The sequence below is a fragment of the Sebastes fasciatus genome, chromosome 2 (genome assembly GCF_043250625.1).
Source record: "Sebastes fasciatus isolate fSebFas1 chromosome 2, fSebFas1.pri, whole genome shotgun sequence".
Lineage (NCBI taxonomy): Eukaryota > Metazoa > Chordata > Actinopteri > Perciformes > Sebastidae > Sebastes > Sebastes fasciatus.
The window spans coordinates 18,035,201-18,049,903 of record NC_133796.1 but is presented as its reverse complement, the minus strand read 5'-3'; the positions used below and the strand labels follow the sequence as shown (position 1 = coordinate 18,049,903).

Genomic DNA, 14,703 nt, shown 5'->3' with positions numbered 1-14,703 from the left:
TCTCTCTCTCTCTCTCTCTCTCTCTCTCTCTCTCTCTCTCTCTCTCTCTCTCTCTCTCTCTCTCTCTCTCTCTCTCTCTCTCTCTCTCTCTCTCTCTCTGTCTTTCTCAGCTTTTCTCACAGACACAATAGAGAATTATTGACCAAGTATGATCTCTCAACCTCTGCCTATTACCAATGTGCTAACAAGGCAATACGTAGCCTTCCCACACCTGGTGAATAAATAGCTGAAAACACATTTTAAAGGCTAAGGCAGTGATACATGCAGACAGCAGTACTCTCATGGATGATGTATTACATCTAGAAATTTGTTTTTCATGCTGTCAACTGTCTACAGACTAAAGATAAAAAAGCGTGTTTACTTTGTATGGCATAGCGGGCCTCATTTATGTATCATTCATATGTAGAGATGATTTTAACTGGTGCGCATGCATAAATTAGGACCTTTTGCTAAAACATATTTTGTTAATATGCTTGTATTTCCCAAACTCTGGGTAAGAGGAAAAAGTACATGTGATCAGAACCACTGATAAACTGATGTACATAAATCATTACTATGTTTTGTAGCTCCATAGAAACACATCTGACTCTGGGTAACTACAAAATATAACCTATTTCAGTTACTATCTTAAATAACATTTATTTTTCAAACATTACTTTCACATGTTTCTATTTCAGCATTGTTTTTGCTTTAGAGGCATATTTCTACTGTTATATGTCATATAGTCTACTGTTCCAATTTCCTCCCATGACAGATTGCATCCCTTTAATACACATTCAATTTAGGATCAATCCTGCAATGAGGTAAATAAAAGGAAATCAGTGCATGTTTTGTGAATCTGACATTGGATATTATCATTTTTTTTCTCTTTCAAATTATTCTGAACAAACTCAAGAGAAGGAAAGGTACTCATGAATGAGGCCCAACCGTTTGTCACTAAACCGCTCTAACAGTATACATTCAGGTAGATGTGCTTGTGTGTTCGTGTAGATGTGCACTGCTTATCCAAGACAATCGAATCATTACTAAGATCATCACATCTTAACCACACACACACTCGCCTTTACCCTCAGACACTGTGTGCCTTCATATTACTCCTTCTCCGTCCTCTCACTCACCCTCTGTCTATTGTTTAAGTGTGTGTGGACATGCCTATGTGCTTGTGTGTGTGTGCTTGTGTGTGTGTGTGTGTGTGTGTATGTGCCCTCCTGCGGTGAGTCCCACTGTAAGTGACAGTCAGGACACTAATGGCTTTCACGTAGATTGACTCTTACATACTCACACAAAAACCAGGAACATTTGCACATGAGCATGATGGAAAAAAGTGCAGAGATCTATCTTCCTCTGTCCCCTCCCTCTAGAGGTGAAAGGTCAAGTGCAGAAGAATATTCTGCATGGTAAACATAACTGTAGAAGGTCACTGGCTCTCTCTCACCCTGTCTCTCTCTCTCTCTCTCTTTGTATTTTACACAGACACAACATGTGAAATACAAATGAAACAGTAGAATATTACATGAATTACTTTTATTTCTCACCCTGTCCTTTTCAGAGATGCTGAAACAGTGAACGCTCAAACGTTTTGTGAGTAAAAAACACACCGTATTTCAGTCAGATTCATACACCTAACTCACACACACTGTTCCAGAGAATAAATCAATCAATCAAATGGCTTTAGTAAACAATGTTTACATATACATTGAATGAAACACCTGATGTGTCATGCAGCTTTATAAGCCCTGCTATGTATATCTCCGTGTGTGTGTGTGTGTCCCTTCCCACTCAGCATGGACCTGATACTATTATCTAAAAGGTCATTGAGAGTATGTGTATTAGAGATGCACCGACACTGATATTGATATCAGATATCGGTCTGATTATAGCTGGATTAGGTATCGGTGACAATAGGCCGATCTGGTCGGATACCATTATTTATTAATTAATTAATTAATTAATTAATTTTTGAAATATTATTTTTGTTGGCTTTTTGATAGTGACAGTCATAGTTGTGAAAGAGGGAGAGAGAGAGGGGATGATGCAGCAAAGGGTCGCGGGTCGGAATCGTACCCCTGGCCGCTGCGGTAAGGACTCAGCCTTGGTACATGTGGAGCCTGCTCGACCAGGTGAGCTACCTGAGCGCCCCGATACCATTATTTTAATAAATAACATTTCAGTACATTTACATCTTTGTATTTATTTGTTGCATTTTGCTTTACAAAGTTAAATAAGCAATGTTTAAGTCAAGCCTGATGTTGCCTTACACATAAAAGAATGATCCCAGTCACTGGTCACTGGTATCAGATTGGTTCTCTGTATCGGCTGATATCCAAAGCCCAGGTATCGCTATTGGTATCTGGACTGAAAAAGTCAGTTCGGTGTATCCCTAATTTACAGATGGACAACACATGTAAACGCGTGTGTGTGTGTGCACTTACTCCACCAGAATAGTCCGTGAGTCGAGCAGGGTAAGAGTTGGTGCATGTAGAGGCCCCGGAGGAAGCTGAGAGGTCAGCATAGTGACTTGTGAACTGTTGGTGCAGCCCGCTGAAGTGCATGCACTCAGTACCAAGACATGGGTGGAATACACACCCAGACCTGAAACACACACACACAAACACCGAGAAAGCAAGACACAGAGAGGCATACAAAATAAGTTTCTCTCTAACTTGTTATTGTGAGGAGATTTAACCCTCATTTAACCACCAACATCTGAATTCTGTCTATTTTCTACAGAATCATTCCTCTGTGCCCTCCCGTCTGCTTTTAGCTCTGCTTCTTACTCATTGTTTCTCTTTCAGTGTCCGTCTTTGCCTCAAAACTGTTCTCCATCTGTCTCACTGTGGCAATCTCACTCTCTGTAACACGATCTATTCTTGCACATACTGTATAATTACTACGTCCATAATCCTTCTAATCACTGTGAACATCAGACACTCGGCATTATTAACCCAGCATGGATGATATGTGCTCTCATGCATTCATTAACTTATGGAGACACACACATACACTGTTGGGCAGTGTGATGTTTTACTAACCATATGTACTGTATGTGTGTGTGTAAAATCAAAAGGAGTGCTAATCTATTCTGCTCATACAAAATGCCATATAGGATGACTCTCCCGTGTTTGTGCATACTGTATGTCTGCATATGTTCCATTGAGAGTGTGTCTTGTATGTGCATATGTGTGTATCTATTCACATCCTGGTGCAGCACTCTAGTCTCAGTGGTGTGACATGTGTTTCATACCTTCTTTAAGTCTCTTTAATGAAAGCTTTCAAAGCAAATTGTGTGTACAGTATGTATGTGCGCTAATGTTTAGTGTTCTTTGTTTCTCCGCTGCTTCATTTTCACGTGTGTGTGTGTGTTTAGCGCTCTTTTTCAAAGTGTTATTCCCTTGATAAGGACTAAGATGCTCTTTCCTCTTTCAAATGCTAATCCCCCACTTCATTTTGCTTTTCTTCACTCTTCCCCTTCTCTTTACACCGAGGCCCCATCTCTCCACACAGTCACATCTACACTGCAACACACACACACACACACACACACACAATCTCTCTCTCTCCTCTTTACCAGTGATGTCGTGTTGTCGGTCTTTCCCCCGGTAGACCACTTGGTTGTTGTGATAGAGGAGGTACTCTGTAATACCTCCATTGGGCCTATCATTGGAACAAAAAAAGTTAAATGAGGATAATATTAGTATGTTATATCATAACTTTCACTATTTTGATGTTAAACTCTCTGTTGTGTTCAATTATGGAATCTTTATTCAAGGTGAAACAAATATGTAAAGTGAATAAAAGGAGATTCAGCTGTCATTATTATACAACATTATGTTTGATTAAAAAATACACATCTTCACTTCACTGCTGCCAGAGCTGTTTAATAACATATTAGTGAAGGCTTTATGACAGAAGAAGACACAACTTGCAAATAAACAACATGACACTGACCAACAAAATAAGTGCTTTGGATGTGAGAAGGGTCGGTGAGACTGTGTGTTACCTTGCTGGAGGTTCCCAGGTGAGATAGAGGGCTGAGGGGAATGAGACTGCAGCTGGAGGAGAGACAGCATCTGGAGCTGAAATTATAGGAAAATCTAAATATTTGTTTGTAAGGAGTAGGTTACCACAACTATTCTGGTTGGTATAAACAAATAGAAGTGATACATCATTTTATCCTTATTTCCAACACATTTCTATCAATTCAATGTTCAATATACAGTATAATGTATATACTGAAACAGGGAAAACAGTCATTACCTAACAGCAAAAATGCACATTATCAACATTACAATAATACTATAATAAAGGCATGTACCTTAAACTAAACAATGAAATAAGCCATGGTGATTCACGATTTTAGACAGGTTCACATTCTATGACATCACATGCTACAGATTTAAAATGCTCTATATGTTCTTAATCTTAAAGAAGCGGTGTCTAGGATTTGGCGGTATCTAGCGGTGAGGTTGCAGATTGCAACTAACTGAAGCCTCTCCTGTGTGGTGCCAGCATGGTGCCAAACGTGTAGGAGAACTACGGTGGCTGACGCGAAAACGGAAATGGCCCTCTCTTGAGCCAGTTGTAGGCCATTTGGAGCAGAGCCAGTACATAGAGTGTGTGTATGTGGGCAGTGAGTGGTGAAAAAAGCGAGAGAGAGCAGCGAGGATGGAAGCGAGTAACGTTATCGACTCCGGCCCAAGCAGGAAAAGTTAACAGAGTTTGGTTTGTCCGTTCTGTGCTACTGTAGAAACATGGTGGTGCAACATGGCGGACTCCTTGAAGAGGGGAACCGCTCCCTATGTTCAGAGAAAGGGCTCATTCTAAGGTAACAAAAACACAATGATTCTTATTGTCAGGTGATTATACACTGAAGAAAACATACTTATTAATATTATATACCATTTCTGCTGATAGATCCCCCTAATTGTTACACACTCGTGCTTTAATTTCATTTAATTTCACATGATGCTAGACATTGACACAGATTCAGACTACTGTTCAAAACACTGCAGAGACTGGAGAAGAAAACTTTGCCCGGTGTGCTCATGGAGAAGCGCAGAAAAATGTGTCCACATGAGGTTTTGTGAGTTTGAAAAATAGACGTTGGCGAAGCAGAGTTATAAATAAGTTCTTTCTCCGGTCTTCCTAACATGGTTCAGTGTCTTAACTCTGTGCTCAGTGAGAATCAATACAGTAATCTGTTTTTTTTCCTTTTACTACAGATTGATTTTTGCTGTCTCGGCACTGACCCCTGCCGTCACATTATCTCCCCAACAAGGCCAGTTAGTCCAACACAGATTAATGTAGCGACTAACATATGAAGAAAAATCTCTCTTTTCCTCTTCCGCTTCTTCTTTCCTTATACATGTAATCTTCCCTTCATGACCTCCCAGAGAAGGAAAATGCCACTCTGTACAATCTGCCTTTCACTCAGTTGCAATGCGCTTCATTCTCTTATCATTTTGAGCCTTGTCCTATCCAGCCATCTTACTTCTTATTCTCCCTCTGTCTCTTCTTCTCTCTTCTTAAGAGCTAAAAATCACTGAGGAGACAGGATGAGAGTGTCTGAGTGTGGTTTTACCAGTGGGCAACCTCCAGGGGCTGAAAAGTGAAACCAATGAGGAAGTGCCTTAAACTTGCATTCTTTCTAATAGCCAGCAGGGGGCGACGACTCTGTTTGCAAAAATAAGTCTGATTGTATAGAAGTCTTTTCAGTTCATGAAAGTTAATTGTAACATTTTGGTTGCCTAAAAATGTCTCATTCAGCGTTCGGTTGTACTTAGCTCCACCCTCTCGTGTCACTTCTGGTTGTGAAATTCAAGATGGAGATGGCAAAAATGTCGAACGCGAGGGTTCAAAACACTAGTCCACAAGCCAATGGGTGACGTCACAGTGACTACGTCCATTTCTTATATCCAGTCTATGTTTTAGAAGTGTGTTTGTGTCTGTCCAGATGTAGAAACCGTCAGAAATTAATGCTATTTCTAAGAGATAGAAAAAGGCAGAAGTTCTGTTCATGGGTGTGTGGATGCATGAGCGTGTGTTTGTGTGTGTGTATATATATGTGTGTGTTTGTGCTTTACAGCCTTACCTTCCTCCGGGGTTGTGAGGCTCGATCTCAAATCATTATCATCACCATTGTCATTATGAAGACTCTCAGTGCAGCCAACAGGACTACAGGCACTTACAGTGATAACGTATCTAGTGGATGGAGTGAGACCCGGCAGCACACCTGGAGAAGAAGAGAGATGTCAGACAAGGCAGAGAGAGGAAGTGAAAACAGAAAGAAAAGACTGTAACTCTGAAAGAAAACCGCTTGATTTGGCCTCATTTTAGCTTCGGTTGAACTTAAGAGTGCGTTTTTGCAACGTACATTTGGGCATGTGAGTACTGTTTTAAGATAAAATGTGAACTTATCCTTTAACATTCCTCTGTGCCAACCCCGCCTTACCTGGCAAAACGACTTTTACTGTCTCCTTTAGTGTGAGTTAGAACCTGTTGTTGCTAAAGTATGTATCAATCTTCTTCAATAGTGCAATTTAAATGCTCTACTTGTTTCTCGTTGCCACTGTTGCTAAGCAAACTTGCAGGGTTTGGCACACAAGGAGAGTCGATTCTAATTGTAAAGCTTCAGTTGTCGCTCTCTGATGTTTTTTGTCCTCGCCGTCTGCCCTCTCCACTCCTTTCCGTATTTCTTAAGTCGCTCTTTTACATCCCCCCTCTCCTCTTCCACCCCCTCCAACCGTCCTCACCGTCTGTGTCCAGTCACCCTGTACTTGTCTTTCTTCTCTCTCTCTCTCTGTTACCCATGTCTTTTAATTCAATTAGGGGCCAGGGCCCCACTCCGCTGCCATTACACCCTCATTTGCTTTCTGTGTTTTTTAGCCGTTGGTGTAATTCTGCAGTCAGGTGTCGAGGCCATCATAAATTAACAAGAAGCCTTATCGCGGTGGACTTAATGTCTGGCAAAGAGAGAGGGAGGGAATGGGGAGCACCGAGAGAGACACTGAGAAAGACGGAGACAGAGAGCTCATCTTCATATTTGCCTGGAGACATGGCAGAGTGGATGAGAGGAGGGACGAATAGCAGCAGCGGACGCAGACATCATCATCATCATAAAAGATGAAGTGAGGAAAGATCGAAAAGTGAGCAACAGAGAGAGAGAGAAAAGGAGCGATGCCAGCGTATGACATCATTGGGGTAGTCCTGAGTGTCTTGTTCCAAATGGAGACAGTCTCCTAAAGCTGGGGACTTGCCAAGGAGACATTAACAGGGTTGCCTGGGACAGTGTGTGTATGTGTGTTTGTATGAAAGACCAAAGGAAAGTGAGTGAAAAAGGCAGTGTGAATGTGTTTTCTCCAAGGGCCAAAATGCCCTTACAGGTCTCACTAGAGGGTGGCAGGAAACCAGCTACAATAAGTTAACAGGACAACGGCATCACGCTTCACATATTTGTCAGTGATGTTTGCCTGGCTTACTGAGCACAATCCAGTTATTTCTGTTTTTCAGAAAAGGATACCTCTACTTTCAGTTTGTTGGGACCCTCCTAGATGTCATTAGAACCCTTGTTCAGTGTCTCCACTGAATGTATATATTTATTATTATAATTTATGTACTGCATGTCAAAAATATTTTGTGTGTGTTTTACCTGTGAGATTTCCATTAGCCAGGTACATGGCTTTGATAGGTGGTACTTCTGGCTGATCTCTATTGTAGGCCTTCAACTCATATCTGTCAATCAGCCCTCTGATGTCACCGGTGGGGGGCACCCAGCTCACCTTTGCACTGAAGCCATTCACGCTCTGCACTGTGGTAGGAGGTGGTACAGACCTCGGTACTACAGAGAGAGAGAGAGAGAGAAGAGAGAGAGAGAAAATGAGTCAAGATGAGAGGACACTGTGAAGAGAAGAAAGCTTTGGATCCAAACAGGAAAAGAGATCCATAACTGTAAGAAATAAACAAATAAAACAATCACATACTACAATTAAACTAAGCAATACATAATAAAGCGCGTAAGAGTATCAAAGAAAAAAGAAGCAAAGAAAGAAATTAGGTCAGGCAGAACAAATGTCAAAAGCAACATATATCAAATTAAAGCAAAAAGCGAATATATAAAAAAGAAAAAGCAAAAACAACAGGTCGAGACCACATGAGGTTAAAGAAAAAGCATCCCCCATCTCTCTGTGTTTTAATAGGCCCAGTAAATCATACCTCACCATTAGCATAAATACTATTTATGAGAGTAGTAACTTTTTCAGCACTGATTTAATACAGCCAGCCATTCATTCTGGGCTATATTTCACAGCAATCAGCCTCCCTCCTTCTCTGTAGCACTCCCCTTCTTTCTCTCTCTGACACCCTCAGTAGTTCAGGACGGTCCGGCTCCTTTCCTCCCTCCCTTCCTCTCTATCTGTCTCTCTGCCTCGCAACCACTTTCATTTTCTGTTTCCATCCATCCTTCCATCTTCCTGTGCATCTGTCCTCGTTTCATTTTACAAATTGTTTATACATGCTGCTTATAAATTCATGTTCCGTCTATCTTTCATTTCCTTAATCTCACTCATTCCAGTCTGCTGTGCTTTTTTGGTTTGGTGCAAGATTGTGGAGTGTATTATTAAGTCATAAAATAGTGCACCACTGAGGAGCTGCATCATGCTCTATCGCCTGCGACCTTCTTGTTTTTTCTCCTGTCAGTCATTAACTCCTTATAAATTTCTCACCTTCCTTCTCCACTTCAGCTGTACTTAAGTATTCCCGTTGTTATCAACCCTTTTCTTCCTCCTTTCATTACCCACTCACTTTGCATCTTTCCTCATCTCCTCCCACCCTTCCGTTCTTGCTGCCCATCCTTCGCTCCCACCTTTCCTCTTAGCCCTCCATCCTCCTCTTCCACCCCCCAGTTCTTAATGTTTTTAGCACTTCCTCCCTCGCTCCCCTCCGTCTCTCTGGTCATAGCATGGTACACTGAGACCTACCAGTGTATCGTTCACTACTAACGAGCGGCTTTATATTACACAAGGGACCACACAGGCCATTCTGGGTTAACAGCCTTTTACTGGGATGCCCTTTATAGAGGCTTTATCAATCTCTCATACCGTCAGGCACATGTAATATCACTGGCTTTGGATAAGTCTCACAACATGGTTTTACATCACAAAATCTCTTAAGAACAAAGAGAAACACTATAGAGCAATGTCAACGGGGGGGAATATTTACTGAGCGTGCCGAAATGCATCCGAGTAAAAGATGTTTCAGTTGCAGTCATTCGGGGCAAAATCATACTTTTGTCAGTGACTTTGTAAATGATGCTAATTCCAAGACAGATTACACAGCACATTGAACAAACATGTAAAGAGGAACACACACATTCACACACACAGCATGCTGATGCCTGAGGCTTTGGAGCACTTGTGGGCCTTATCATTCCCTCATACTATTAGTGTATCAGATAGAGGCTAGATAGAAAGAAACAATGATGCTGTAGCAGATACTGTGCACAATGTGTACTGTGCTTGTGTACTGCAATTACGCTTGTACGAGTCGGGTGTGTGAAGACATACATGAGTGTGAGTGTGTATCACTGTAATGATATCATCGTGTCTGGCTGTAAACTTATTGGTCGGATAATACACAGAAACACACATCAACTACTGTCAGAAAGATGAGAGACGTTTTACCTTTGCTGCGGCTGCGTCCTCTCTGCCAAGGTCCTGCTGCCCAACCTCCTGCAGCCAAGGCCACAAACCTGTACAAGTACTCTTGAAAGGTGTGTGTGTGTGTTTTAGGAGGAAGTGTTCGGGATGCACATGGGATAGGGGAGAAACAGATTACTTACATTAAGAGAAAATGTATTTGAAAGATACATCACATGTTCTCTGTATCACCTAAAATCATTATTTTGATTAATTGTCGGTAACAATAAATTATATGTTATTAAATACACCTGTGCAAGAGATTGCTCATACAGTGGAGCTCTTGTTAATTCTTTATACTGAACAATAAACAGAAAATTACGGATTATGATGAGTAATAGTTATTTCAGTAATATGTAATTAAAATATTCAGTAGTTAAGAATGCTTCTAAGTATTTGCTAACATATATATTTTGCTAGTTATCGATATGACTAAAACTCGGTCGGTCTTTTAGGGTCATAATGTTGGTTTCGGTACTTTTCGATTAATTGCATTGCACATAGGGGACATTTACATAGTTTGATGTGATGCAATTAAAAACAGTAAATCTACATTGGATTTGTTGGATGGTTTGCTCGTGCCGTCACCTCTGTGTCAGTCAAAAACTGTTGAGCATAGCAATATCCCCAGTGTAAATTTATATTAGCTAATCAATTTGGATTAGGAAAAACTCCCAAAAGACACTTATACACATTTATAATTCTTATTTTCAATTGTTCTTTAGTAATAAGCATGATTGCTGATTGACTTGTGTGCTCCTTTGATTAAATGCTGTTTTTGATTGGCTGTTGCAACAGAGAATGGAGCATTAATGCCATGTTCTTTGTATTGTTTGTTTGATGTCTGAGGAAGGTCTATCACTGACATGTTATTACTAAGTTAGTGTTGACAGTGTGCCAGACTTCCACACTTTCTTTTCAGGTGAGCGCTGTCTTTGTGTTAGTGTAGTTATGTGAATGTACACTGTGTATCGTTACCAGTGAAAGGCTGTAGGCTATGATCTGTGGCGTGTGTCTTCCTCCCACTGTACACCAACACCGAATCGTTTCCTCTGCAGTTGTACCGGATTTCACTGGTGGGACAGCCGTCTAAGTAGACTCTAACAGAACGGCGGGAGGCAACCGAGAGATTAACACTGACGGGAGGGTTTGTTTCATCACTTCGTATGGTGAGACCCCTTATGCAACCTCCTAGGCCTGTGGAAGAGGAAAGGAGTAAAGAGCAGAAGAAGGTGAGGAAAAAGGGAGAAAAGAACGGAGGAGAAAAGGGAGGAGAGTGTGAGATTTGTCCAAATTTACATTTTATATTTTAAATTGTTTAAATAAGCACCATCATCCTCCACTCTCATTTCACAATTTCACGATTGCACTTAAACTTTAGTCAAATATGATACGGCAAGCAAATGCCAGTATAATCACTATGACTCTTGGTTGGTACATTAAATGCTGCCCTGCCCTATACTCTCACTTGTTTAACTAAATACAAGAAAACCAAAAACAGGGAGCCCGTAAACAAGCAAATGCCACATTTGACCAGTTTAGCTGCACAGCCTGTGTAAACTGCACCAATCACAACCAAATAAGGCACTTCTTCTTGGTCGAACACCTGCCATTTAGATAGTGTAAAAGTACTGATGCTATGTTCTCACCGTGTTTGTGACTTTGGCTGTCAAGAGCAGGGTGCCTGAGCTCCATGGGCACGCCCCCCAAGTATAACGGCGAATCAACTCTCAGCCTTGTTGCTTCGCCCACTCCCCTTGTCTCCTCTGCCCAGTCATTGACTTCAGCAGAAATGAGCGAGCCGCGTTTTGACAATGAAAACGGTTTCCAGTCTCCATCGCAGTAGCTAAGCCCCACCCACATGCTGAGTTCAGTCATGTGACCTTCAGAGGCAAGAATGACGGACAGGAGACCAGCTTCCAGCTCCACCTAAAAAATAAACATCAATAAACAAAAAATAACAACCTAATGTCATGCATTTATAACGTTTTATTTGAGTATTTTCAGCATTATAAACGATCATTTTAAATGTGTCTGTACTCCTTACCAGCATGTAGTCTTCAGTTTGTGTGTTGTATGTAAAGAGCAAAAGTGCATTGAGCTGGTCTGTTCTGAAATCCATAGAAATGTCAAAGTCCTGTCCTCCACTGAATACATCTCTGCCCATCTCCAAGTAACCTGAAACAAGGAGGAAATAATTACCTAAAACATCCAGTTTATTATGAGGCTAAGCACTAAAGAAAGAAAGAAACTTCTTTCGCTATATTGGGGACCTGTGAAAATGATATTTTTTTCAAATAGAAAGTTTGACTCATATTTGGACTTGAAATGGGACATGTTTTTGGTTCAAATGTTTTTCATATATTCAAAAGTGACAGACAAATAAAAGGTTGGATGAGCAGGCCCCTTTAGAAAGCAATAATGGAGGAAATGTGCACTGATGAACCTGATCTTTCACACAGAGACCAATTAACTTATCATCATCATATTTATCAACATGAAACAACAACCTCATTACCACCAACATCGGCAGCAAGCATCTTATTAAGATATCCGGTCTTGCAAGTGCATTAGGGACACTAAAAATCCACTTGAAGTTGTATCTGAACACAGCTTGCTCCTGAAAAAAGACACTCCACAGAGCTTTTCGCTACAATGCAAATACCTTGTTGCATGCTGTCATGTTTCTATATTGAAGTATGAAGTATTGTGCTACAGTGTACACTATCATTTCCCTCTTATTGGGCATGTAGTAATGTTAGTGTGCATTATCCTTGTGAAACAAGTAAATTAACAAAAAGTCATTATAATCATTTATATTATTAACAAGAGATCCTACCATGACCCAGAAAATGGGCTCCATCCACAGTCTGAATAGGGCATCCCTCCCAGCTTTCATACACTGACAACTTCTGTGTCGCTTTCGCCCAGTCCAGAGATTTCCATTCCTCTGAAGGGCTGTCAGTCATCTTAAAACTCACGTCTCTGAGGCAACCAGAGAAACCCTGTCGCACTAGCTGAGCATCACCTGGTGAGACAGACAAGAATAAATACCACAACTGTCACTTGGAAAGTTTTCACTCCATCCTTCCAAATTGCCTAAAAATAAATTTTGAGTTTAAGTTGTCAGTGGCAATTGCCATCTGGTGCTTATCATACAAATGACCAGAAGTTACCGCATATCAGTGCCTGAATATGAGAATGATGGCAAATTTTATGAAGACAGTAAGTAGGTCTGATTGTAGTGAGAATACACCTCAACCAGGAGACTTTAAAATGTTTATATCCTTTCCTAAATTACACTTGAGGACGATAGAAAACTCCTGTGTAATCCAGGGATGTAGCACTAACCTGCCTTACAGAAAAAAGTGGAGATAATTTTGGCAAAATATAATTTCCTCTTTGGAGAATCAATAATGTATATACAAAAAAATGAAAAAGCCAAGCCACATTCAGACGGCAGAAATATGTCAAATATATTTAAATGTTAGACATGACAAACAACAACACATAATCATTTAATGAACTTACCTGAATCCTCCCTCAGCAAAGTAAAGTCTTCAGGCAGCCCTCCAATGAACATCCCTGTGTTCTCACCAATAATGGTGCTACCGCTGGAAGCTGACGCACTTCCTGGTGTGGTGTAGGTAGGATGGTGGTGTTACACATAAATGTGGTGGGGCAAAGCAAAAAAGTGGAGTTAAGGGAGAATAAGAGTAAATATGAAATCAGTGCATTCAGAGAACAAAAAGGGATTCGAATTAAGGGAAGGACACTATAAATGGACTTGCATTTATATATCGCTTTTCTAGTCTTCCAACCACTCAAAGCGCTTTAAGAGAGAGGAGGTAAACAGGGGGTAAAGGCAAACAAAAACAGAGGGAGAGAGAGCAGAGGAGTGAGACTAAGTGAGGGAAGAGTTATGCTCATGCAGTTTCTGTCTAGATTTACCAAGAAAGAAGGAAAATATTTGAAATCATATTTGAGAACAAATGAGGAACATAAATGTGTTTCTATGTGTGCGAAGCTCTATTTTTCTCATCAGACAAAGAGTGGCTGGGATTAACCTAACTAATACCTCCATGGAGCGGGGGGATTTACATACATAGAAACACACACTGTATATACATAAATGTCAGTCTCACACTATTCACATCCAGGCAAAGGTGCACTTCCTCGCATGTGTAGACGAGCACAAATGCACTCGCATTTACAATCCCACACACTGAGCAGATACACACAGTGGTCAGTATGAATATGAGAGAGTTACCTCTGTATTGATTGTTTACAACGATTGTTCCCACGGCCCCTCGCCTTGTTGCTATGATGCTGTGCCATTGTCCATCATTGTAGCGGCGCCCTCCATCACCCTGCACACTCACAGCCACCGCTGAGCCCTACACACACACAAACACACATTACAGGCAAGAATTTAAACACATATACATTAATGGTGTTGTGAAGACATCCTCTGACAACAGGTCTCGCAACTATGTGTCTTACAGTAATCGCTAAAGTAAATCTATGACCTCTGACTCAAAAGAGACCATTTTTATAATCGCAGTGCAATCGAACACGCTTACTTTGTAACATTTCAAATTATCGCTTCTTTATCCCTCTGTTGTGCGAACAAGGTTAGACATTAAGGATCAATGACACACATCATACACACACACACACACACGCCACCCTCAAAAGGACACGAACATGCACGTATAATCATCAAAGTGTTGTTACAGGGCTTTTTGCTACCTATTAAGTATGACATCATTGTTGTGATCAGCTTTTAGCAAGTGGGCAAAGAGTAATGTAGTAAAACAGAAGTAACGTGTAGGGGCACACTCGCACAAACACACTGACAACATGTATCCACACACAGATACACACACAGTGATGAAGATTTAATGATGAGATCAATAAATGTATGAATGCCAGAGTATATCAGCCTCTGACATCTTTACTGCCATTGCTAGACAGCTCTACTTAACAAGACAACATGGGAGGAGTCTCT

At 40.9% G+C, this 14,703-nt stretch overlaps 1 protein-coding gene across 1 annotated transcript in view; it reads right to left on the bottom strand.

Annotated features, from left to right (window-relative positions):
- Positions 1-14,703, bottom strand: part of ush2a (Usher syndrome 2A (autosomal recessive, mild)) — a 230,542-nt gene that overhangs the window by 120,819 nt on the left and 95,020 nt on the right. Inside the window, exons 31-42 of the mRNA XM_074625260.1 lie at positions 13,963-14,089; positions 13,224-13,325; positions 12,532-12,720; positions 11,740-11,870; positions 11,342-11,621; positions 10,671-10,889; positions 9,678-9,758; positions 7,649-7,837; positions 6,092-6,232; positions 4,001-4,076; positions 3,569-3,654; positions 2,433-2,592 (exon numbers count right to left, since the gene is read on the bottom strand). Of these exons, the coding sequence (XP_074481361.1) occupies positions 2,433-2,592; positions 3,569-3,654; positions 4,001-4,076; positions 6,092-6,232; positions 7,649-7,837; positions 9,678-9,758; positions 10,671-10,889; positions 11,342-11,621; positions 11,740-11,870; positions 12,532-12,720; positions 13,224-13,325; positions 13,963-14,089 (1,781 nt within the window). The remainder of the gene's footprint in view (positions 1-2,432; positions 2,593-3,568; positions 3,655-4,000; positions 4,077-6,091; positions 6,233-7,648; positions 7,838-9,677; positions 9,759-10,670; positions 10,890-11,341; positions 11,622-11,739; positions 11,871-12,531; positions 12,721-13,223; positions 13,326-13,962; positions 14,090-14,703) is intronic.